The 24,766-nt window shown below is 54.2% G+C and overlaps 7 protein-coding genes across 7 annotated transcripts; 4 read left to right on the top strand and 3 right to left on the bottom strand.

The window, feature by feature from the left end:
• Window positions 1-172: 172 nt before the first annotated feature.
• On the top strand, window positions 173-1,176 carry BKA78DRAFT_254134 (protein-tyrosine phosphatase-like protein; the record flags this gene model as incomplete). The annotated part of the gene is made up of 2 exons (XM_066884874.1): window positions 173-476; window positions 524-1,176. 2 exons carry the CDS (start codon window positions 173-175, stop codon window positions 1,174-1,176), a joined length of 957 nt encoding a protein of 318 aa, XP_066741882.1.
• Window positions 1,177-2,175: 999 nt separating this feature from the next.
• BKA78DRAFT_345535 (uncharacterized protein) lies at window positions 2,176-6,167 on the top strand (the record flags this gene model as incomplete). Its single annotated transcript, XM_066890494.1, has 3 exons — window positions 2,176-2,773; window positions 2,826-4,069; window positions 4,125-6,167. 3 exons carry the CDS (start codon window positions 2,176-2,178, stop codon window positions 6,165-6,167), a joined length of 3,885 nt encoding a protein of 1,294 aa, XP_066741881.1.
• Window positions 6,168-6,637: 470 nt separating this feature from the next.
• BKA78DRAFT_354869 (uncharacterized protein) lies at window positions 6,638-7,902 on the bottom strand (the record flags this gene model as incomplete). Its single annotated transcript, XM_066891802.1, has 2 exons — window positions 6,638-7,686; window positions 7,746-7,902. 2 exons carry the CDS (start codon window positions 7,900-7,902, stop codon window positions 6,638-6,640), a joined length of 1,206 nt encoding a protein of 401 aa, XP_066741880.1.
• Window positions 7,903-10,177: 2,275 nt separating this feature from the next.
• BKA78DRAFT_320280 (acyltransferase-domain-containing protein) lies at window positions 10,178-11,317 on the bottom strand. Its single transcript, XM_066888938.1, has 4 exons — window positions 11,297-11,317; window positions 11,017-11,216; window positions 10,721-10,964; window positions 10,178-10,665 (listed from the first exon to the last, which is right to left on the bottom strand). The coding sequence occupies exons 2-4, from the start codon at window positions 11,199-11,201 to the stop codon at window positions 10,246-10,248; spliced, it is 849 nt and encodes a 282-aa protein (XP_066741879.1). The 5' UTR covers window positions 11,202-11,216; window positions 11,297-11,317; the 3' UTR covers window positions 10,178-10,245.
• A 413-nt stretch (window positions 11,318-11,730) lies between these two features.
• Window positions 11,731-12,409, top strand: BKA78DRAFT_232386 (uncharacterized protein; the record flags this gene model as incomplete). Its single annotated transcript, XM_066883793.1, has 2 exons — window positions 11,731-11,843; window positions 12,112-12,409. Coding segments are annotated over 2 exons (411 nt in total), but the record flags the coding sequence as incomplete, so codon positions are not given.
• A 7,821-nt stretch (window positions 12,410-20,230) lies between these two features.
• BKA78DRAFT_254515 (putative copper amine oxidase) lies at window positions 20,231-22,407 on the top strand (the record flags this gene model as incomplete). Its single annotated transcript, XM_066884909.1, has 4 exons — window positions 20,231-20,562; window positions 20,615-21,212; window positions 21,263-21,367; window positions 21,421-22,407. 4 exons carry the CDS (start codon window positions 20,231-20,233, stop codon window positions 22,405-22,407), a joined length of 2,022 nt encoding a protein of 673 aa, XP_066741877.1.
• A 638-nt stretch (window positions 22,408-23,045) lies between these two features.
• On the bottom strand, window positions 23,046-24,617 carry BKA78DRAFT_354865 (cytidylyltransferase family-domain-containing protein; the record flags this gene model as incomplete). The annotated part of the gene is made up of 5 exons (XM_066891801.1): window positions 23,046-23,084; window positions 23,135-23,593; window positions 23,647-23,993; window positions 24,046-24,409; window positions 24,462-24,617. 5 exons carry the CDS (start codon window positions 24,615-24,617, stop codon window positions 23,046-23,048), a joined length of 1,365 nt encoding a protein of 454 aa, XP_066741876.1.
• Window positions 24,618-24,766: the final 149 nt, after the last annotated feature.

Below are 24,766 nucleotides of genomic sequence, written 5' to 3'. Positions count from 1 at the left end.
TGCCGCCGCTCATCTTCCCGCCGCGCGCCGGCTACATACCTACCTACTCGCTGCTGCTTATCCATCTTTCAACGCTTCCAACGACTCCTCCAACCGCCGACATCTCGCCTTTCCCATTTCTGTCCTCGCCCGCTCTCCCTCCTTGCGCCCGCCGCATGATCCAAACACCATCATGTCCATAGAGGAGGTCGCCCTCTCCGACACCAGTTCCACTTTTCGTCGCGCAGGTTCCAACGAATACGCCTTTCGCGTGCCCACGCCTCCGCGCATCATCATCCCGCCCCCGGCCCACAATCTTGTCGAAGCCCTCGAAAGCCACCGCGTAACCAGCGTTGCCGCCATCGACACCAATGACCCGGACGTCAGCTTCCTGGCCACCATAAACAATGGCGAATTGCCCACTCAAGGCGCCGGCCTCGATTGGACCTACGAGAAGCGTCGCGATGCTCAAATGGTCATGCCGTACATTTATCTAGGTATGTGAGCAAATAACCAAGGAGCTCTGGGTGCTGACTGAATCAAGGCCCTCACAATGCCGCCAAGAATCGCGATTTTTTGTCTCAGGAAAACATCACCATGCTGCTCGCGGTAAAACACGCCGGCACTCCCGTCAATGCCGCCGCGCGTGTCGCCAACGAAATGGGTATCCTCTTCCACACTATAGATGTGCGTGGCTCCCAGGACTTGATTGCGTCGTTTCCACGGATTACCCGCGCCGTCAACACCCACCTCGCCCAAGTTCAACAACGCGTCTGGAGCGGAGAGCTGCCTTTACAGCACGGAAAAGTCCTCATATTCTGCGAATCGGGTAACGAGAAGTCGGCCGCGGCAGTAGTGGCTTGGATGATGGAAATGCTTGACCTGGATTTTCTTCGGGCCATGCAGTTCGTGCAGTGCCAGCGCTTCTGCGTAAACTTTGACGACAATCTCAAGATTGTGCTGCAGACTTACGGTGATATCCTAAACGCGAGGCGACAGGTGGAAGCAGCAAAGCGAGTGGCGGTCTTCGGCGCAAATGGCAACATTGGTCAATCGAGCCATGTGCCCAATCACCAGGTCGGTTCCAAACGGACCATCAACAACGAGGACGAAGACATGGACGTGGTGTATGCGGAGACAGATGATGTTCTGCGGTTCCAAGGCCGGGACTACGTGCCTTTTGAGAGCGTGGATTGAAGCACAGTGCACGGATCGGATTCAGAAAGCACCGTATGTCTGGAACCGAGCGTTACGCATCTGTCCCAAAAGGTCCAACGTCTACTTGATCACACCAATTCCCTGGTGGTGGCTGGTTTTGTACGCCGTCCAAGCGCAGAGACGCTGCATAGACCACAACACCAGGCAGAGGGCACACCAACTTGAAAATTATTTTGCACATGGACTGGTGGATATGATATCACCATCCTAAACAATACCCAGGGGCGTTGTTTTGTATTCTTGGGGCTATCTGGCGTATTGCGTAGGCTCTCATGGAAACATTTCTTCAAAGCTGCTGCTTCTCTTGAACTGTGAATTTTTCGTTGTTTCTTTCCCTTTTGGGCGCCTTCATCTCCTTCCGTCTATGCATGGACTTGAGTTCTCGCCACGAGCCGACCAGTCTCCATTTGCTCTCGACTGCCTTTGCATTCGCACATATCTCGAACCTTTTGTCGCTAGAGCCGCGTATCCTTGCTATCATAGCCTAGGCCATACTTTTCGGATCAGTTGTAAAATCGAGCATCAACTATTTGCGCGAGTGGGAAGTAGCAGGGGAACGACCGCGCTGGCAGCTGAACGTGGCTAGAGCTATCGAAGTGGTAACTGTCATCTTGATTGTACAGTCCATTCAGAAGCACAGCTAACGTGCACCAGTCACCTCCCATGGACCTGTGAAGATGAAAAACTTTTGTTGAATCCGCTTCTGGGAAACAACGTCGCTATCGCCGATTCTTCATCACTCAGTCACGTTGCTCCGCTCCGCTCCGCCCACTGGCCACTGCTCTTCCACCTTCACCTCAACCAATCTCGCTGCGACCTACGTCGATCTTCGTTACAGCCTCTCACTGTGGTTCTGCGTCACCTGCCGTGCGCTTCTACTCGAGCGTTCAGTGAACAAAGTTTGCGAATCCGACCACAACACCCTCGACTTTTCTCGAACATACGTCGCCGCGGCCGCAAACGCGGAAGCCATCGGCCATGCAACTGCGCGCCCCAAACTCTAGGCGCAGGCCGAATCGCCTGCTTGAGGAGCTGGAAGACTCGGATGGATTCAATCCAAGGGCAAGGGCCTATTCACCTGGGGAATCTTCAAATCCCAACACTCGCTCCTCCTCGCAACCAGTGCAACTCATGGATCGCCGACTCCGTCCTGCATTTCCGCCACCGACCAAGCCGTTCAATCCAAATCTTCCGCCTGCTGCTTTTCCCAGTCTCCCGCTTGTAGGGCCAGGGTCTAATCCGAGTGCGGCATCACAACAGCAGGGTGGCCATGCCTCGAAGAATGTACAACGACAGGATAGTGCGGCACCCCAGAAGCGACGGGTCGTGGTACTGAGGTATAGAAAGCGGTTGGAGGAAGATACCATGGATCCCGATGAAATGAGCCTTTACCAATTGGTGATACGGGACACGAACATTTTGAACTACGTGCGCAAAACAGGACCTACCGGACTATCACGCTCTCCCGCGGAAGTGGGTTTCGATCCAAATCCCACGGAATTAACTTTCGATCCAATAGCCATACAGCAGAACAAGGCACTGGAGTGCAATCAGCCGCTCAATAATCCTGATGCAAGTTTTCCAGCTGCCTCGCACATCTACTGACCATCTTGCTAACTCGACCTGAGGTTTGCAGATTCTGTTTGAGGATCTCCACCAACTGATGCGCGCGACCATGATCGTCAACGTGCTGTCCGAGTCCATCGAGATGATGCATGGACACGACATCTTCTGGTCATTGCGCATGGTTCTCATGACGACACGAGAGGTCATCTATCGCGACCTGAACTATGTCGTCGACATTGTCCTTGAAGATAAGTATCCCAACATCCTGGGGAGTCTACAACCACAGATGCGCCATGCAGAGGCATTTCTCAAGCAGCGACGACAACCGATCCGCTTCTTGTACTCCTTCAAGCTTGGAACCATCATGAAAATTCTTCAGACTTCCAATGCGCAGTTCACAGTTCTACCTCATCGGCCCATACGGTGTGCGGGGACGTTTGTTGCACCCTGTCCTGAGGGATGGGAACCGTTGCCACCCGAAGAATTTCCTCTTGGGGTAATTAGAGACGCTCCTGTGGAAGACTTACGTGATGCTGTGGTAAAGAACAGCACTTACAACACAATCGCCGACTATTCTCAAACACCGGTTGACCGGCTGCCCTCTCCATTTCTTCGAAAACGCTACCCTCCAAAGGAACCTGTCGACGATACCCATAAGACGCTGGAAAAGATTGCTTCTAGGGACGTCGCGGCCGACATGGTGACCGGAAGCATGAACACCGATTCGATGGATGTCGATGCGGCCAAAGAGGGCAATGCAACCGCGGCCAGTACAAATCAAAACGATGATTCAAATGCGATGGACATCTGTGAAGCGGGAGCAGAGACCGGCGCGACCGATGAAATGGAACGCAATTCCATGAACCCGGTCAACAGGGAGACAGTCGCCGTCGATCCCGCGGACGACCTGACGTTCATGTTTGATGAGACTCTCGACATATTCGTGGACATGCCATCCCCTATTCTTCGGGGGGTGGAATTATCAACGCAACCCGGCGCTGCTCCGATGTCCTCTTGGAAAGATAGAGAGTTTTCTGGATACAATGAAGTCGATAACTATGTCTACGGGATATTCTATGAGGAAGAGCAAACGGAATTTTATCCCGGAGTGCGCACGTCTCAATCCGCAACAGATACTCAGCAGGGTCCTGCTGCCACAAACAACTCGTCTCAGGCCAACACTGCCAAAGCTCCCGAAATTATCACTGCTCCGATTGACTTTACGGAGGTGTTCCTAGTCACAGACCAGGCCGCAATGTACAAGCGGAATTGGGTATTGAACCACCTGCTAGGCCTAGGGGAAGAGGTGAGCATCCTGCCATATTGATATGTCAATATTCTGAATGCTAACTTGGTAATAGATCCGGGAAGCTACACTGAAAAACAAGCCCGAGCAAAGAGGCGGAGAAGATGTGAGCATCGGCATTGAGCGGAGCGATCCTGTGATAGAGAGCTGTACACCCCAACGCTGCCCCGATCCTGCACTCCTACTTGACAGGTCGACTCCAGAGCAAGTTGAGTTGCCAAATACGGCAACACCGATGCGCGAGCGTCAAGCTTCTGATGGCTACTTCCCTCGCTCGTTCCGCTCCCTACCGCCACGCTCTGCACTTCCACGGCGCAGTCTGTCACTTCAAGAGTTAGAGAACTTGAAGGCATCAATACTGCCAGCTGAGCCCCAAACCTCGCCGGCTACGATTTTAGCTGCGCCGGACTCCTCGCCTGGTATCCTTCTCCCCTGTCCACCTCCAAGGCCCCTTCAACACGGGACAGTTGCGCGCAGCGGCAGAGGCAGACCCCGGAAAAAAGCGACAGTAGCCAAAACACCAAAGCGTGTCCAGATTCAAGAGCCTCCCGACTCAGCTGCCACCATACCAATGATCGACTCCTCGCCTGGCATTATTCTACCACGCAATTACCAACCCCAACCTCGTAGCCAAAACCGTCGAGGCGAGCATAAGGGCTCGCCAGTCCGCCTTGGAACTAAACAAAAGCAGTCCTCAGTCATGTGCTCGTCCTCATCAACAACTTCATCATCCACCGAATCTGAGACGCCAGAACCGCCAGTCCTCAAGTCTAGAAGCTTCCTGCATGAGCGCGGTTCAGGTCCGCCTCTTGGATCTTTTCGGCCGCGCTCGAATGTACCCGAAGCGACCCCAACGACCAACACCACTCTCGTCGTGTCGAACAAAGGGCGCAATTTGGGATACGCCAGCGTCCTCACCAGGCGGACCAGTCACCCTAGACCCAACAACAGAAACAGCATGGGCTTAAATCTGGACGCTGCATCCCTCCGCAGTTCCAACGCTACGCTCCCCATCTCGAGTCCGGCTTTTAGCAACATCCGCTTGCCCGACCGTGCTGTCTTTGACCAAGCACCAAGGTCTGCGCCGCTGCCTTCGTCGTCAAGCTGGAACGCGCCCCACGGAGGAGACGCCAGGGGTCATCGCTCGTCCTATAGCCCGATGGCACCAAGTTTCGCTGCTAACAGCTCGAACGTGAATTCTATGCACCCGATTATCCAACACCACGCAGCTAATGCCTCCGGTCCTCCTTATTCAATGAATCCGGTGCACGACAGCACTTCCAGGTCCAGAGCGCCCGGACAGAATAAGACAGGGGCCAAGATTGTCAACGTCGACGGAAGGCACCGCGGTGGCGGCAGACATATCAGCATTGGCGAACATATGAATATGCTTAGAGAGCAAGCCATGGAGCGGAACAGACCGGATTCACGTCAGGAAAGCGGAGAAGAAGAGCACGGTGGACACAAAGATGCGGTCGATGACGGAAAGCGCAGCCCGAGCATCAGGAGCGTCAGCACCATCAGCACTGCTGGCAGCAGTGGAGATGAGGAGTTTGAGAGACAGAAGCGAATAGATGAGGAGGCCAAAGAGAGACAGCGAAAATTGTTCGCAGAGGAGATAGAGGGACAGCAACCATTGGTAGCAAGGGCACCTCCGTCCTCCGCCTCTCCGCCTAGCCAAGATGTGGGAATGGAGAACCACGGCAAGCAAGACGCGGGCGCAAATCGTCACGACAGTCCCCACGACAGCGACCAAAGCGTTGGAAAAGAGATATCCAAAGGGCTGCAGCAAAATCAGACCCCTGTGCAACACACGTCCCTCCCCTTTCCGCCCTGGAGCGCGAACCCGCATCCCGCCGCCGCCGCTCCCACTGCCGCAACGCCCTCACCCAACCGCCCACGCTCGCGCTCGCGCATCAGCATCAACGCGGCAGGCCAGTTCGAAGTCAACTCTCCATTTACGCACTCAGCGCTCAGCCCGCATCGCCCGCCCCGTCCGCCTGGTGACGAGAATACCCCGGGAATCCGTGCGCCGCCGAGGAAGAGGAAGTGGAGTATGCTGTCGCATGATGGGGGGGAGGAGGATGGCAGGGATTGATTGTTGGAAGGAAGGAGGCATCTTTGGGCGGAGGTTGGGGATTGGGACGAGAAATTCATGGAGCTCTTGGCCCTTTGTACTTGAGTTTTTTTCTTGTGAGGAGGTGCTTTAGGTGTCTTGTTTTGGAAAGTGAAGGCGTCTACGGTAGGGAAGCACTGGCTGGGTGCCGCTGGGGATTGATTGGGTATGAGTGCATTGACTCTTGCGATGAAGCAATGCAACCTAGAGATGCAGACAGTGCGAGAGGGCGCTTTGACAGGAGCTGGCGGCATATTCCCTGTATGCTCCTCTCTTACTTCACTCTTGTTCTGTGGTCATAAGAAAAAGTTGTCATGATTTGTTCGGTCCCTGACACAAAAGGAGATTCCTCCCAAGTGATTGTTCTGTTCCATAAATCGTGCCGCGCCTTTCAAAAATCTCATGTACCAAATGCCAACATAAATCCCTGATCCACAGTCATCGTAACATCGTTAGAAGAAGTCAAACTTCAGACTTTGAGCTCTCTCTTCCGCGCCGCCCTTGACACCAGCAGCGGCCTTGCCAGCATTGGCACCGTTGCCGCCACCTTTCACACTGCCTGCTACACTGCCTGGTCCCTTCTTTGACTGCGCTGAATACATTCTCGTGAAGTCGACGCCCCCAGACTCGCTCTTAGGAGGTCCTCCCTGCTGCGCAAGGAAGTTGTAACCGCCCTTTGCAGCACCGACCCCCTTGTTCGCCGCTCCTGTCGCCGCCTTTGCTGCACCGCCAGCTGCACCGACCGTCGCCTTTTTCGGCCGCGACGCCGCCGATACTTTGACTTTGCCATCAGGCGTCCGCATGCTGAACGGCACGGGCTTGTTGTCGTTGTTGGGGTTGTACATGGGCTTTGGCGTCAGAGGTGCGGCGTTCTCCTTGTTGGCCTCGCCGCCCTTCATCGCGGCTTTGCTGTCGCCGGCGACGCTCTTCGCTGCGTTGGATGCGGGTTTGACGTTGCCCTTGCCGGAAGCCTCGCCACCTGGTGTCTTGCGTGGTGTCCGGGTGGCTGTGGGTTTGCTAGCGGCGCCATCGTTGGCGGGTGAGGGCAGAGCCGCCGTTGGGGCTGCGTTCTTCTTCTCCTTCTCTTCATTGCGCTTGATCCCTCGCAGCTTCGCCAGCTGCCCTTTGCTCAGACCCTGTGCGGCGTTGGTCGCAGTACGCGGCGCCGGGAGCGCCTTCTTGACGCCGCTGGACGGAAGGCCTTTCTTGGGCGCCGGGGCTTCGATGGCTTTGGTGTCGGAATTGGCTCGCTTCAGCTGCGAGCGAGCCTTTTTGTTCGTTTCCTTCTTGGGTCCGGGTGCTGGGAGCGCTTTGACATTGGGTTTGTTTGGTGCTGGCAACGCCTTGAGGGCGTTGGTGGGAAAATCCTTCGTCGGAAATGGCTTCGTCTGGAGTACTGGCTTGCTGCCGTTGGGAGCAGCTGAGGCTGCTGTAGCGGTCGTGACGCCATTGCCGTATGAACGGATCCAGTTCCCGTAGCGGTCGATGTAGCCTTCGATGCCTGAGATACGAGGTCTTAGTACGACGTTGATAGTAGACGGAAGAAGAGTGATGCCATACCGTCACCAACATGTCGACCACTCGACTCTATCAAGTCTCCTGCACTGATGACCACATCTCCAACGACACGCCCGCCGGTCGTGATGGCGTACATCGCTGCTCCTTGGGCGACATCCTGGATTTTGTTTTGTATCATGTGCTGAATGAAGCCCGCCATTTTGAACAAGCAATAGAGAAGAGGTTTGGAGGGAAGGGAAACCGCAGAATAAATCAGAGGAATTGCTTCTCAAGATGCTGATACTCAAATAGGAATTTCTTCGGATCGTGTGACTTGGGGCTACTGCGAAAGTCCCGACCTGTACTGACTTATCTTCACTCCAAGGGAGGAACTTTCTTCAACAATTGCCTGACACAGACTGCGAACAAGATGGGCATGTGTATCTATGGGAAAAGCGAGGGGGCAAATGCACGTTCGAGGAGGGGGAGATTGAGACAAAGTAGCACCAGTTGCGTCAAGGCCCCTCAATACATATCAGCCGACGACTAGCATGTTCGGGGGCACGCGCCAGTAGAAACAAGTCGAGAAGGAAAAAGTGGGAAACGCAGGCGCCACTTCCAAGTAATCGGACGTGTGACGGCAGAGCGATCCGGATCCATTGATGTCAGACTTGGCCATTGTGGCTGGTGCTGCGGCAGGGATCGGATGGCAATCAACCCCACCCATCTGCGATCTCACGAGCCTCGAGCCGTAACCGTTCACCACCGCCGAATCCTGCAGCAACTAGATGCCGATAGGTCGCTTTAGTCCCTGAGCTTGCACACGCCGGTCAAGAATGCTGGAAACTTCGTCTGCAATCCCATGGGTCAAGACATTCTGACCTCATCGATTCCGTGTCCAAAGCGAAGATGATTGGGTATCTGATGATCGTGAAACGTGTTTCCTGAACTCCTCTTTTCCTGCATTCACTGCGTCGCCTTTTTCCTCTTTTCAATCGCTTCTTCTTTGTGCACTGATACCTCTTTTGGACCTCTGGGTTCATGCACGGTCAAAGGGATCGTCCGGCCTTTGCCCCACCCACCATCTGAATGCTGAACAGGCTTCACCATCTTTTTCCCTGCATCAATAGGCTTTGCCTTGGCTGCTGGCGAAGGCTTGAGGTGGGACTTTGGTGCTGGAGCAACTGCCTGTTGACTCTTCTTCTGCGCATTCAATGATTGACCCGGAGACGCCGCGGGTGTGGTCGCACTCGATGGTGCTGTGCGCGCTGGGCCTGTAGATTGCGATAGCAGAGTGGCCGTTGATGATTGGGGTTTCTTTTGAGTCGGAAGAACTGTAGAAGGCAAGGGATTGGCCTTTGGTTTCGCAGGCTGAGCGACTGGTGTTGAAGTCTGGAGTGGACGGAGCTTCGGGGGTCCAGCGGTGGACTTTTTCAACTGGGGCTTCTCAGGGGTGGTGACTGCCTTGGCTCTCGAAGGTTCAGAACTCGCCTGCCCTTTGGGTAAGACTGTCTGCCCGCTCGCTAATTTCACCGGACCTGGGCGCGGAGAAGCTGGAGTTGGTCCAGAAACAGTGAGACCATTGGCCAGTTTGACGGGTTGGGATTTATTCTGCACTGTAGTCGTTTCAGGTGCGTTTGCCCTGATGACTTGGCCGTTTGCAAGGCGGATTGTTTGCTGGGCCAGTTGTTTGCTGTCCTTGGCCTTGCCCAAGTTCTTTTCCAAAAGCTTTCGTAGCGCATCGTTGGACATGTTTAACTTGAGCGGTTGCTTTGCTTTCGCCGCCGTTGCCGCGGAATCACTGGATCCAGTAACTTTGCGCGTTCCTGGCTGTGAGAAAGATCGATGGCCCTCCACTGGATCTGCAGTACTAGGGGCCTTTGGTGCAAATGAACCGATCCCTTTGCCTTCTAGGCCACGCTCCGCGAGCGTCTGTCGAATCGCGTCCCATTCGCCATACTGTGGCTTCCCAGCGCTTGTCCCTGATGCCACAGAAGCCGCGGGATCAGCTGCTCTGGCATTTTTCAGCGCTTTTTTCGCCAGACTTTGCGGAAGAGCTCCGTCCTTCAGCTGACCTGACTCTTGCGCCTGTTTCAATTTCGGAGGGTTGTTAACCTTGGGTGTTCCTTCGAAAAGCGCCCCGATCGAGGCACCATAGAAGAGGAACAATACCGTCAAGAACGCCGTGATTGGCGCAAAAATTGCTAGGAATTCACCCCAGCTGTTGCTTTTGACTTCTGCTTCAATCGATCGCGCGGGCTTGATCTCTTTAATCTCTTTGGACGACTTTGCTTTCCAAGGATCTTGGGAGGGAAATTCCCCTGTGCGGGAGAAGTAGTCGAGATAGTGATCCTTTTCTTTCCAGCGATTTCGCAGCCACACTTCAAAGGCTTCTGGGTCATCGATGGGAATCTGGCTGATCTTGAAGCGTCTCCAATGCATGTTGACAGATTTTGGAGGCCTGCCTTCCATGAAGGACGACTGGAGAGTGAAAATATCTTGGCCATATTTCCCGAGACTGGTCATGATTTAGTCAAAAATTACCAAGAACATCAAAAAAGACTCACGGGATCCCTTCATATCCAATCGTACAGTCATACAGCCACTCTGTGCTTTTTCTCAGATTTTGCAGACAGAATCTCAACCCGGTGCTTCGTGGGAGCAACTGGTGACGCATATCCTGAATACCGTTCTTCTCCGCCCATCTCTTGCTGCTCTGCCTGGTGGTAGCGCTCAAGTTGGTTCCTTCAGGAAAGATTATGAGCCACATTGGATCGTCGGGATTGCCAAGCTCGTCGAGATGCTGCTGGAATCGCGGCTTATCCTGCTCCCAATTGCGGGCCAAGAAAATGAAGTTGTAAAACTGGCAGCCCCAGCCGATCAAGGGGATGTTTCGGAGAGATTCTTTGAGAATGATGTACACATGACCAGCCATCTTGTTGGTGTACGCAATCCACCACAGGTACAGCCAGTCGGTGTAGAGCTGCAAGGGGTAAACACGTGACTGGGGTGTTGAGACTTGGATTGATAGTACTCACCTGGTGGTTGGCCATGAGGACGATGCGACGCGGAAAATTGCATTCGAGGCTGCCATCTGGTCTCTGGATCAATTGGCCTGGCAAACTTGCGTCGCCGCTAACATGGACTTTGGTGGGCGACCACCACTGGGTCAAGGTCGTCACAAGCACAGCAAAAGACTGCTTGGTAAATGCGATGTAGTCGTTGTAGAACTTGGGGTCAATCATTTTGAAAGGGAGGCCGATGAACTGGGCAGCGTTGATTCTGGTCGCATCGTCAGGCGGCTGGAGTTCGTGAAAGAAAGGGTTACACTTACGCCAACACGCCCGACAAGAAGGTCGACGCGACGGACACGCCGCGCTCGGCCTGGCCGAACTGGCCATGCTTGGGAGGACCAGAGGGATGTGGGTCGATGGAAGGACTCTTGAAGTTGAGGCCAGCACCCAAATTGTGCTTGCCGGTGGACTGGGCTGGTGTTGAAGTTGGAGGTGGAGGAGGCATCGAGGGCGACAGGAGCTGTGGGCACAGATGACGTTCGTCGGTTAGCTCGCTCCCGTCCGGCGGGCAAAACTCTCTCTTCTCGCGACTCGACTTACAAGTCATCAACAACATCAACATCAACATGGAAAAGACATGATCATGAGCATCAGCGGCAAGTCCCTGCGCACAGCCTGGAGATCTTGTGCTTTAAGGCGGCGTGCGCCCATCTGCAAGAGCTAGGGTGGTTGTCCCCAAGTGTGGCGCGAGCGCTCGCATGATGACGACAGGCGGGCCGGGGTAAAACAGGCTTGCAACTCGAAGGCAGAGACACAGAGACACTGCAGCTCCATTTCCTGTTCAAGCCACATGCCTATCATCCTGTTCACCTCCTCTTCCCCGCCTGTTCAAAGTCTCGCCTCTCCCGCCCGTCTCGACCCTTGAATTCCCTCATACCTCCATCAGTCACTCAACCGCCTATTTTCCAATCCAAATGGCGCCCGTCACCTCCTCCTCCAGCAAGGCTCTCAGGAAGTCGACCGCAAGGTCCTCTGCTCCCCTGAAGGCCGCCCATACTCCGTCGCCATACGAAATCATGGCCGCACGCATCTCCAACCGAATCGCAGAGCTGGCAGAGAACTACACATTCGTCGAGAGACCACAGATGTATGACACTTTTTCTACAATTACCTACCAGGAGACAGGGAGTCTGCTCCCATCGCTCTACAAGGCCGGCGAAGCATTACTATGAAGACTCGAAACCCCATTCGCATTATAAGCCAGGGAGAGCATTCCTAAGTCTCCATGTACTGGTGGCAAAAATGGGTGGCGAGTCTGTCAGATCGCCACTTGCCTAATGCAGACACTATCATCCTGCATCTCTCCGCTCAATCGCATCTCTGTTCGACCTCTCATGCTGACCACCACTCTCCAGACTCCCTCAACCTCAACATGAGCCAGCCACAGGATCCAGCGGCCGCAAGCAACCCCGCAAGCTGGAGATCCGCCTCCCAAACACATCGCCTGACGGCGTCTCCTTCAGCGCCCCCTTCCTCGACAACACCCTCTCCAAGATGCTCGCCCTGCAAGAGCGCATGCTCAAGATTGGCATTGATCTCGCCAAGAACGAGGAAGTTTCCGAAGAGGTCAAGAGGGAGCAGTTTGCACAGAGCGCAGAGCTGAGCAAGATCATTGCTCTGATTTGCGCCGAGAAGGCCAGGCAGGGGGCGTAAGACCGAGGCTGTGTACGGGAGATTTATGACTTTTCACGGCACTGGGTTACGATTTGGGCATTGAGAATGAGGATACACAGGTCACGTTGGGGTACGGTCGTAATTTCATCTTGGATGGCGTTGATATCTTTGGGCTGTAAAAGTGCAAGCCATCTATGATCAATCTTTACCTGGAATGTTCAAGACACGAAAGACCAATCGATCATGGTCAATCTTTTTGAGTTCAGCCAGACAGCAGACGTTCAAAGCGAGTAACCCGGTCGTCGGTGTGGATGCATTCTTCTGGTCCCAGAGCGCCCCTTGCATTGTCGTTCCTCTTGCCTAATCCAGTAAGTTCTCGCAGGCAAAGAGTCAGTGACATTCTCTTCCATTGGCTGATGAGTCTGCAAGTAGATCGACATCTGACTGGATGGATGCAAAGCTTTTCTAGACTCTGGACTTTGAACCCGTTGGTTTGCTTTTTCCTCCCCCCCTTTGATCATACCAACACAAGCGAAAATTTCTACCTTGTTATGTGCCCTCCCCAAGCATAAGATCTTTTCTCGTTATTCTAATACAGAATGCCAGGAGTCCAGAATGTTCCAGAAGAGAGCATCGTCAACTCTTTCAAGTTCGGTGGCACTCTTTTCCCAGAATCCACTATGCGGCGCCCATTGTATCCAAAGCAGAAGAGAAGTGTGATATTAGGCCAGGCCCTTCAGTTAGTCTCCTCGACCCAGGACAAAACCAGGGGACATTGCCCAAAGCAACGGCACCGGAACACTGATCCAAGCCTCTCCCCGGTGCATTCAAGATCGCCCGTCACCAAGCCACCAAGCAAGCCTTCTACCAACCAACCAGCCAACAAATCCGCAAGCCGACCGCGATATCCGCCACCCACCACCTCCAAGCGATCCAGGGTTCCACCGCAGCGGGCAGCGGGTATGCCGTGTCATAGACGGGCCCTTCCTTCCCAATCGGCGTGATGGGGCTGCCGCCATGTCGCGCACCGTTGGCAAAACAACCCGGACGCGACTTGTATACGGAGGCGCTGCTGCGATGCGGTCGAGGACGCCAAGCAGCAGGGCAGGCATCTCACCTCACCTCACCTCATCCCGTTTGGGCCGCGCGGCTGGCGGCGCAGAGTGACGCAGGTACCGCCTCGGTCGACGGAAGCGTACAGAGAGGCTCTTGGTGGGCGTTGCGTTCAATGGAAGCAAGCCGAGTGGCTACCGGATTTGACCGTCTGGTGGGATTACACTGCAGACGGCAAGAGGTAGGTAGGGCGGTTGAGGCCGCCTCGATGTGGTGGTGGTGGCTCAATGGAGGCTTTTGGCTCCTTGTATGCCCGTTTGCTTTTGCTTCCTGCGTCCTGCGTCCCTGCCTTGGGTACTTGCTTGGTGGTGTCGCCGTGGCTGACGGCTTGCACTCAACATAGAAGTCGGTCCTGGGCACAGTTGCGGAGAATATATTTTTTTTGTGGCGGGTTGGCGCGGTCGTCTGATGCAGGTACGGTTTGAGGCCTCTGGATGTGGTTGGATGACGCTAAAGGTGAGTCATGTATGTTTCTGGGTGTTTCTCTCGATGGAAAAATGAACATATCTGAGTACCGTGATGTCCTGGGAATTTTGGACTCGAGTGAGCTGTGTTCCTGGTCAGTGTTTCAGGATGAAAGCTCGATGTACGCGTCCATCTGAAGAAGTCGAAATGCTGCTCTGTGCCTGGATTTTACTGTGCATGACGTCTCTGTGGAGACCTGGACACCGCATCGCCAAACGACGTCTGAAGCGTATGCCAGCAAGCATTCCGATGTAGCACCACTGGAGTCTTTTAGAATCATTGGTTTTGCGAATGGGATCTTCTGATGCCCAAGCAATAGGAATCGTGTCCTCAATCTCAACAGTCACTTGACCAAAGGACTTGACCCCTGGGGATCTGGTGACATTTCACGCGTGTCATTCCCAACAAGCAGATGGATACTGACGGTGGACCTGGTTGCGCTCCCAAGGCTAATGCAACGGTGCAGAGCCCTTGCCTACGCTCTGTGACAGCATCGACAAATTTCCCGGTTATTTTCATCTCACAGAACGCTCCCTAGGATTTCCGGTCTAGTGCCTAGGTGACGTCAAGCGAGCAGAGCAGATTTGGAGCGGTGAGCGATTCGAGGCTTGAAAAAAAGCTTAAACGAGCGCCAGCGCTGTACGGAGCCGAGAACAATCCAAGCTGTGCAACTCGGCAGCCTGCCCCGGCGGCGCGCGGCATAATGTGACAGGCAGTCGGGCTGAAGTGGGCTAAGGAAAAGCAGCGTTTGGTGACTCTTGACCTTTTGCAGACGGACGGGCCGCGTTGCCCCGGCTAGCGATGTTGCAAGCGGTGAAGGTCATGCATCAGTTGTGTCGTCTTCAGTGCAAGTCGGCTGATGATTGCTGAGATGGTCAAGTGGATGCGTCCAGCCGTGTGTGGAAAATCAAGCAGGCAGTGCTGCAATCTTGCCAGAGGCAGTGTGGTCTTTGGACGTGTTCCAGGCGGGTAGGTATGCACAAATCAGCTCAGCGAATCTGTGAGGAGATACATTATCCATTACTAGCCAAATATAAAAGCAAGTAATCGGTGTCGGTGTGCGCGTGAGCGTCTGTAGTCTTTTGGGCCGTGCGGCCAGGGCCATGCTGGGGCAACCCAGCAGGCTGTCTAAAAGGGAAGTTCATAGCCAAATGCGAGAGAAAAAGCTGAAAAGGAAGGAAAAAGGACTACATGAGTGGTACAGAATTGAGGTGATACAGAGCAAAGAAGGATGTGAGAGCGGTAGAGGCGGCTAAGACAGAAGGTGATGTCGCAACTGAAAAGGGGGTCGATAGGTCGCGAGTCATGCTCGCCCGGTACGCCTGGCAAAAAATAAAGAAAAAGATGCCCCAAGCCCCATTCGCCAACCCTATGCCGGGTCCATCTAGGATATCGAGCGCCGTTCCAAAATGTCAGGTACCGTTGCTTTTTTGTCGCAGAATGTCGAAAAAGTAAAGAGATGCGGGCCGAAGTCCATGGAGGAGAAGGGAGGACGGTGACGTCGAATTCCGGCCGAGGGAGGCCGACGTAAGGCCGCTTGCGAAGGAGACAGAGAGATGCTGGGTATATGGGATGCAACGAAAGGATGAGGAACAAGTCGAAGGTGGTGAAGATCTCGGATCAGAGCCGTGGAGGGTGAGCGATCCCTGCATGCGGATGCGAGATCGCCAACGCCCACATCCAGGGGGCTGGTTCCGCTGACCGACGGGGGTTCTCGAGGTCTGTGGTCGACGTCAACTCAGGCCCACCGACTGTCCAAATTTTCTGGCGGCTACTCACGTCGGTCTACGCCTTGGTCGAGCAGGGCCGGCAGCTCTTGAGCTTGCAGCGCTGGCACTCGTAGATGAACCAGTGAGGTCCCGAGTGGCATAGGTTGCATATCCAGTGGATGAGGGTGTTGTCCGACTTGATCATCTTGAACGAGTGGTCGCAGCTTCCGGAGACGGCCATTGTGGTGGAGTGATGAGAGGATCTAGTAAAGTCAGAAGAGAGGATTCCATGGTGCGGTAAATGTCGAGACTTACGGTGGTAAAAGTAGTTGGCAGAGAGGTAGCGGAGACGGGACCGGTGAGGCGATGGTGGATCTTGAAAAAAGGTCAAAAGCAAATTCGCCGATTCGTCGTCGTCGTCTGAGCTAGCGGATCTGATGGATCTCGGTTGGCGGATGATCTCCAGCGGGGCAGAAGGACCGTCTCTTATACAAAAAATGGTCGGTGGTGTTGCAAGAGTTTGGCATCCAGGAATGCTTGTGCTGAGGACCAAATGGGACAGTGGAGCAACCCAAAGGAGCAGCGGATAAACGCCCGTCACACGATGGAGGTGGTATGCTACCCTATATCAAGAGCGGCTTGACTAGAGGGGAAAGGCTGGCGGAGGCTTTGTCAGACCGGGGGCTTGGTGGCCCGCAGCCGCGGCCATGGGTTGCAGGGCGAGGTAGCTAATCCTTGTTGCAAAGGAATGCGGCCTCATTCTTTTTGGCCATGGGACGGTGGGCAAGGCGATATGGAGACGGGTGGGTGGAGTGAAAGACGGGGACGCGGGTGACGGGGACGTGTCACATTGGGGGAGAGCGGCAGCAGAAGCTAAGCACTGCAGGCGAGGGCGGAATGGGAGAGGTTACAAGGGCATTTCCTGGGTCCTGGGGCGCGCCAAGTTACCACGTCTTTTTTGGTGGCTGAGTCGGAAAAGCAACCCGGGGACAAAGCGACACACTTGGTCCGTCTGTTCCTGAACATCACGACACTCTTGGTCGTGGTCGGCTGTTGCTGGCTGCCCAAACAAGCGTTGTGCAGCTTGCCGTCTCCAAGCTGCGTATACGCGCCACTTGTCGGCCGGCCGGCCGTTTGAGCTTCCTTTCAGGTTTCCATCAACCGACAACTCAACACCATCGTCGTCATCGTCTTCATCATCATTTGGACCACGAATCTCTCAGCTCCTCCTCCCTCGCAGTCGCACATGTCTTATTGGTCTCAAGGCTCAAAGAAACGTGCCTAACCATGCATCTTCAACAACCTCACCCGCCACAAGATCCAAATCGCATCGCTGCGAGATCTCGCTCCCGTACCCGGTACCTGGTTGTCCAATCAGTCAGCCGTGGCGCCGCACCCTCTCCGTCAGCAATCGAGAGGAAAATACTGGGCGACCGCTCACGCGCCAGACGCCCTCCACTCTTTGTCGCCCGGCTTCGTCCACGTCGCACACGACTGCTACACGCTGTATGATCCCAACCAAACTCGTCCCTTCAGAAACGGGCACCTCGCCTCGCCGTCATTTCCCCTTTGGACTGTTCGACTCTCCCTTTCCAGTACCGCCAACCCGGATGAGACGCTTCATTCCAGAACAGACGAGCCCCAACGCCAGGTCGCTTTCGCTCTCATGTCCCTACCCGCCCAGAAGCAGGAACCTCTGAAACATGGTTGCACCCGTTTCTCCCACCAATCCAAACTCTGCCCGCTGCATCCTACGGGGCTGCAGGGGTAACCTCCATCGCTGCAGCGCCGCAGAGCGGTGACCGATTCGGCTATGCATCGCCTGCTCCCCGATACGAGAAGAAACACCAGAGCCTTGCCATTGGAAAACGGCCAGGAGCCTCTGTATGCGATAAACAACCCTCGTCTCCTTTCTGGCTAGGCTTGCAGCAAGGCCATAAACCAGAAATTCGAGCACTGGCCTTGCTGGGCCAAACCAACCTTGCGCACAGCTCATCTCTTTTGTCAAAAACTCCACCCCGGCCGACAAATCAAGCCCAGATCTCACGACTGTCTCGATCCTCGAAGCGATCCGGCACTCTCCCGCCTTCCGCCCGGCCGCCCGTCCTCCCGCCCGCTTACCCGTCTGATTTGAAGCTCCACCGCTTCCCCGGCCATCAGATGCTTCCGCCATCGTTGCCCTGCTAACCTACGTCTGAGCTCTTGGTGGCTCCACTGCCGTGACACGATCCTCTCATTTGATCGGAGAATAAATAGACACCCAGCCACCAACCACCTTGCGGTGTGCGTCAGTCACACGAACCAGAGAGTCGAGTATCAAACGCGTCACCGCCGCCTTCGCAAGGCGTCCTGACCAGGCACTTGGGCTTTCCAGAAACCTCTCATAACCGGGCTCACGGTGCTCATAAATGCCAAGATTATATCCCATCTGTATGGTTTGACATCTGCCGTGCACCACCAATGGCGTGTTTGAGGCAGTTTAGCGAAGGATTCCTGGGTTTTTGTCTGGCAATCCTAAGACGCCGCTGAGTAGTCGGAAGCCGAACAAGTCAGTCATGTCGTTGGCGTCGACGTGTTGAACCGCTTCTCTTCCTTCGCTGATCTTTTCGAGGACAATGTCTGCAATGACGTTGCCATTTGTGGTGTTGAGGCGTTGGCGGCTGAATCGATCCTGGTAGACCCTTGCGGTGTGGTTGGGCTTGATGGCTTCATCTGCGAAATTACGCATCCAGCTGCTGTGCAACACCTGCAAGCCCGACTGCTACAGTCGGCGCATCAGGTGGCCAGACCGGTCCAGGTTTTTCTCTAACACCAATACTTTTTCTCTGTACTTGCAGAGTCTTTGACTTTCCACGCCATCACCACCCATTAATGAGGGCGAATATGCTGCGAATCACTGGAAAACTCCGAAATCTGGTCGCAGGCGAATTTGGTCGAGTGTCCAAGGAATTCTCCGTTGACTCTCTTGTTCAATGGCTGTTGCCGTCGTTTCTGGCACCTCTTGGCCATCGTCCGCCACGCTCGTTGCAGAGAAATCGACATTTATCTGCAAATGTAAACATAATTCCAAAGACTGAGTAGGATGACGATGGAAGATACGCGATGATTGGACCAGGTCGCCATCATCTTCTGACTTCGCAGGAATTTTTGCTGCGTCGCTTGAAAAGTTCGTCTCCATCCTAGAGCCATCGTATCAAACACCATCATCCGAAGGTGATTTAGGGTCCGAGGTCAATGATCCTTTCGAATGGTCTGGCTCGGACTTGGACAGCCTTGGCTTGAGAGAGGAGCGGAGAGACTCGCTCGAAGATGGTCGATGACTTTGCGTCAACACTGATCAATCGTCGAAACCCATTCGTTCGGGTTTCGCGGATAAGGGAGAAGGTGTCGCTTCTTGATACTGCCTTTTTGGGATGACTTGCACTTGGAGGATCTCGCACCACAACCTTTGCCAAGCTGCTTGACGCGCATCCAACGTTGGATCCGGCCAAGTTAATCGATCTCTCGGTCAGCCACAGAGCAGTGGATAGGCGCAAAAGGCAGGCGGCCTTGAGGATATTCGGGCGCAAGGCAAGCTCCGGGTTCTTCAAGGGAGAACGGTCCTCGGGCCGGGCCTTGAATGCGGAACAGAGCCGCGCATGAGTGCGAATGGCTCCAACGTGCACTGACAAATTGCCTAGAGCGGTTAGTCGGACGCCGCTATCGCAACGTGATATTCAGCCTCTCTCTGTTTTGTCCATGCTGCGGTCAGCCGTACGTGTCTATCCTTTTGAATTTGGAAGAACCAGTTCGCTGTCCAGAGGAATCAATTTGACGTCCAACTTGTGTTAAGCAATCTTGGCGTTGATATCTGCATCTCCTGCTGCTCCGGTGGGGACTTGATGAGGCGAATTGCCTCTCAGAGCCGAGTCTGCAACTTTTCCATTTTTTCTTAGACTCAAATGGCTTCCAGTTGAGGCAACTCCCGACAAGCAAATTGAAATCCTTTCAGAATGGGGGAAGGGCGGCGTTTCCTGGTGCTACGACGCCGCCTCAGAAGTCCGCGGCGAACGAATCAAACACTTCGGCAAACCATGGGGCTATCTGGAGCACGAGGCGACAGAGATTGTCCGAGATGTAAGTGTGGTGACAGAAAGGCAGATATCGGAGAGAAGGCAGGTGACAGCGAGCAGCCCCAAATGGGTGAGGTGCGAACAAGATTGCGGGGGGCCGCGGGTCCGAAAATACGCTATGCCTCTCTGGGCAGTTGCAGCCGGTCAAGCTCGGATCAAGCGTCGCCACCCGCTGCGGCTGGCTGCCAGTTGAACCACATAAACTTCACGTAAACCCAGCCCATAACCAGGAACACCCCCTATCGACCTTATCCTATCCCCCGTCGACTCAGCGCGCGCCATTACGTTGGTCCGCCGATATGCACTTCGACATGACCTGACATGGCTTGCCGCCTCGTGGCTGTACTTGCCTCTTTGGGCTCAGCTTCATAGTATAAGACGTCAGTCTTCTGTTCATTGAAAGCCGTTCGCAATTCCAAAGACTCTCATTCTTGTCCTTTGTTCAAGCCATTACAGAAGCCATGGCGCCACACCCTCTTCAAATTCTCTCGATAGAGGAGACTCTTCGCGCCAGGGACATCGTTCTTGGCCTCCATCCTGGCACCGCAATCGATTTCAGAGAGATCTTTCTCCAGGAACCAGCCAAGGCAGAGTTGAAGAAGTTTCTTGAGCTTGAACACAGTGGCTTCCTCTCTCCCACTTCGCTAAGACCCCCGCGACTTGCCAAGTGCATGTACGATGTCATTGGGAGCGACAAGATCCCTCGTTACCAAGAGTCTATAATCGACGTCGAGAGGGGCGTACGTGTCGCACATGAGGTCATCGGAAAAGAGTTTCAAGCAACACTTACTTTGTAAGTTCTTCTGAGCATAATAAGTGCTGTTCAAGTGCTGATGAGGGGTCAGGTCCGAGTTCTCAACACTGGTCGAAGTCTGCAAGGCATCGAAGCTATTTCAGGATGCCCTCGCTGAACTTGAGCTCCCAGAGGGTTTCGAAGTCGTCATTGAGCCCTGGCCCTACGGTGGTCTTGATCCCGAGGATGAGAACAGACGCTACTTTCAAGGGTTGATATTTGCCCAGGACACGCGGTCAGGGAACCCAGATTCCAACTTCTATGCTTTCCCTCTGCCTCTCATCCCTGTCATGGATGCCCACAAGCAGGAGATTATCCGTGTCGATCGTCTGGCAACAGGTGGAAAGAGTGATGGGCTCTCGGAGAAGACCAACGCGAAGAAGGTTTTGGAGCACTGCCGCAACGCCGATTACGTCCCTGAGATGCTTCCAGGTGGCACCAGAAAGGACCTTAAGCCTCTCAATGTCGTCCAGCCCGATGGACCGTCATTCAAAGTCACTGATGAGAGCTTGGTTGAGTGGCAGAAGTGGAGATTCAGGGTTTCGTTCAACGCCAGGGAAGGAGCCGTCATTCATGATATTCACTACGATGGCAGGAGTGTCATGCATCGGTTGAGTATCAGCGAGATGACGGTACCTTACGCTGACCCTGTAAGTCTTTGGAAAGTCAAGAAAAAGCTCAAGCTAACACTTTTTGACAGAGAAACCCATTCCAGAGGAAACAGGCTTTTGACTTTGGTGATGGTGGAGCTGGAAATTGCGCCAACAACCTTCGATTGGGATGCGACTGCTTGGGCGTGATAAAGGTACGGCTGATTTCTTCTCAATTGCACTTTTCCGATTACTGACACCCAGAAAGTACTTTGACGCCGTAATTGTTGGATCAGACGGCAAGCCAGAGGTCCACCCGAACGTCATTTGCCTCCACGAACAAGACGACGGCATTGCCTGGAAGCACACCAACTGGCGGACAGGTAGAGCAGTCGTCACTCGGCGGCGCGAGCTCGTGGTCCAATTCATCATTACGCTCGCCAACTACGAGTACATCTTCGCCTACAAATTTGATCAGTCGGGCGGAATCGACATTGAGGCTCGCGCCACTGGCATCGTCTCCGTCGTCAACATCGATCCTGGCAAGACGTCAGACTACGGCAACGTCGTGAACCCTGGCGTCTTGGCTCAGAACCACCAGCACATTTTCTGTGCTCGCATCGACCCTGCCATCGACGGCCACTCAAACACCGTCATCCAGGAAGAATCTCTCCCCGTCCCCATGAATCCAAAGACCAATCCTCGCGGAAATCTGTACGAGATTCGCCAGACGCCCATCAAGACCTCGTCCTTCGCCGACGCAGCACCCCAGAACAACCGCCTGTTCCGGATCGTCAACTCGTCGCGGAAGAATGGCGTCAGCGGCAAGCCTGTGTCGTACAAGTTTGTGCCGCCGCCCACGCAGCTGCTGCTCGCCGACCCCGAGTCCGTCCAGTCCAAGCGTGCGGCTTTCGCCCACCACCACGTCTGGGTCACCAAGCACAAGGACAACGAGCTCTACGCCGGCGGCCGCTTCACGCTGCAGTCGACCAAGGAGGTTGGCGGCGTGGCCGACGCCGTGGCGCGCAACGAGAACGTCGAAGACGACGACGTGGTAGTCTGGAGCGTGTTTGGGCTCACCCATAATCCTCGTGTCGAGGACTGGCCCGTCATGCCGGTGGAGATTCTGCAGATCAACTTGCGGCCGTCTGACTTTTTCGAGGCCAATCCCAGCATAGACGTGCCGAGCAACAAGAACGGCACGTCGGTCGAGGTGCAAAAGAATACTTGCTGTAAGAGAGAGGAGAAATTGTAGGGTCAGCAGGTTTGGCGTCTTCTTTTTGCCTTCTTGTGAATAGCTTTAGCCTCCTTCATCTTCTCTCTTCTGTCGCGCAATACCATAGACCAGCTTAGCACACGAATCTAAGATCAAATTTCACCGTAGAACTCTGGAGCTATGAGAAGTCATGACATTCGAGACTGCCTGTCTGACTCGAGAGGTGCATTCTGAATCTCGGTCCTGTCTCGCGCTTTTCACGCGCGTAGGAGGCCATGTTCCAGGCATTTGCAACATCCATTGAATCGCAGGATGAACTACTTCTTAGCACCTTGTCTGAAATCTCTCGTCCTCCTCAAGCTCTGCTGGCATTATTCAGAAGCCCCTTTGAAGAGAGGATAGAAGAGGAAGTGAACACGCCCTTCACTCCGACCAACCGCCCACCATGGCACCTAGCAATGAGAAGAAGTCTCCAAGGTCGCCAATCTGGCGGAGCCGCCCTCGTGATCCATGCTTTTCGTCGCCTCCTCGGGCACAGTAATTAAGAAGAAAATATTCAGGGTCTCTAGGAAATGGTGTCTAGCGCGGACTTCAAAGGCTCCAAGTCATCCGTGATTGTCTTGCCAGGCTGGAGGGGAGAATCACAACGGCAAGGGCACGTGGCCGCATTCGTCGCTTTATCTTCGCTTCAACTCTCCAGAGAGATATTCAAGTACCTATTTACTAGTTAGCAACGGGAGAATTATGCAGCGTAGGAAGGACAAACCTGATTCGGAATCACCCCCTGGTTGACCAGATGTTTGCTAAGGCCCTTTACAACTTCCATCTGCTGTTCGGGAGTCAGGCCGGTGATTGCCTGCTCGATGACGCCTCCCACGCTGGCCTTGTGTACTGCAATAAAGCTTGAGTAGTACATGAAGGCGAAAAATCCCATGATGAATTGGCAATCCATGCGGTCAGTCATGCCGCCGTGTCCGGGAATCGAGTCACCAAAGTCCTTGATTTTAAACGTGCGCTTCAATCCGGAGGCAAAGAATCCTCCGAAAGGAGCTATCAGGGACGCAAAGGTAGCAAATACCAGAATGTGGAATTGCATTGGTGACACAGTCATCGTGCTGGGGATATGTGTCCAGTGCGGCGGAATAAAGGGCAGGCGGTAAGTGTGCGGTATGAAGACCGGATTGATATCGCACTCGAGCCCCGTGAAAAAGCTTGCGCCGAGATCCTGGAGAATGTTAGTCGAGGCAAGGGACAGGGACTAGCACATGGTGGACCCACATTGACTGGACAGATGAAATACGTGTATCTCATCATGATGTTTGTCAGAAACAAGCCAAAGATGACGGTGAATACCCACGCGCCAATGAAGCCTTCGACCGTCTTCTTCGGGGAAATTTTGATCAGTTGAGTCCGACCAAAAGTGATTCCGCAAATATAGGCAAAAATGTCGTTGGTAATGACCAGGGACACGGGAAGGAAAAACCAGATCATGCCCTCAAAAATGTTGTTCATGATAAAATGGGCCTGCACCACGATCAGGTAGAGCGCCATGTGGGTCCATGCAAACTGCGTAAACTGGAATTTGTAGTGGCCCTTTTGCAAGGAGACCACAAAGAAAACGAAGCCTGTCTGATTGTGAGCGTAGGGCCAATGGAAGAACTCTTGGCTATCACAAACCAGTAACGTAGAGCATGAAGCTAATGAAGCGGTGATGTGTGGCAAAGGGCAGCAGAACCTTATCCACGAGGATGATGTGCTTAAAGTAATATATCACACTCTCCCCATAGAGAAAGTACATAGTGGTCCCCAAGAAGTACCAGTTGAGACTCTTGGTAAATCTCAGGCTTCGAGCGCGGCTGGGGACATTGGAAATGGCGATGACCTCCTTGAAGGAGATAATTTGGACGGCGGTGACGATGATGATGATGTAAATGTGGCCCGAGAACATTGCCCAAAAGAAACCTCCAATCATGACGAGGGTCCAGATGGTGCGGGTGATGAAGGTTTGCTTTTTCTTCTCATACTCTGACGTTGGGGGCTCCTGTAGCCATCTGTCAGCCTGGTAAGGGCGGCGGGTGGCTCAATATTCAAACCTCAGCCTTAGGAACAACTCCATTCCTCGACGGGCTGCCGGGATCCGAGGCTGTCTCGCTGATCTCGGAAGCACTGGGTCTCCTCCCCTTTCCACTGCTGTGGCTTCCCCGGTGCTCTCTATGCTGGAATTTGACATCTCTGCGTGGCTTCGTCATGGCCGCGGATGAGTCGCCGCAGCGGCGCGAGTGCCCTTGGACAGCCTGGATATGCGCCGGCGTACGCTGCAACGCCCACGGGTAGGGCGAGACGGGGACAACGGCGGGAAGGGTTTATGCGCGCTGGTTAGACGGGTTTTGACAGGGTC

This window comes from Phyllosticta capitalensis (genome assembly GCF_038381095.1).
Source record: "Phyllosticta capitalensis strain CBS 128856 chromosome Unknown BKA78scaffold_8, whole genome shotgun sequence".
Classification (NCBI taxonomy): domain Eukaryota; kingdom Fungi; phylum Ascomycota; class Dothideomycetes; order Botryosphaeriales; family Phyllostictaceae; genus Phyllosticta; species Phyllosticta capitalensis.
The sequence above is the reverse complement of the archived record's forward strand: the minus strand, read 5'-3'. Positions and strand labels throughout refer to the sequence as shown.

What these genes read in the sequence shown, in the direction of transcription:
- BKA78DRAFT_320280 (XM_066888938.1), bottom strand. Translation starts at nt 11,201, where the DNA reads ATGCCTCCTCCACCTCCAACTTCAACACCAGCCCAGTCCACCGGCAAG. An exon ending in TTCTTGTCGGGCGTGTTGGC is followed by an intron (nt 10,965 to 11,016) that starts GTAAGTGTAACC and finishes CGATGCGACCAG; the next exon opens with AATCAACGCTGCCCAGTTCA. An exon ending in TCCTCATGGCCAACCACCAG is followed by an intron (nt 10,666 to 10,720) that starts GTGAGTACTATC and finishes TACCCCTTGCAG; the next exon opens with CTCTACACCGACTGGCTGTA.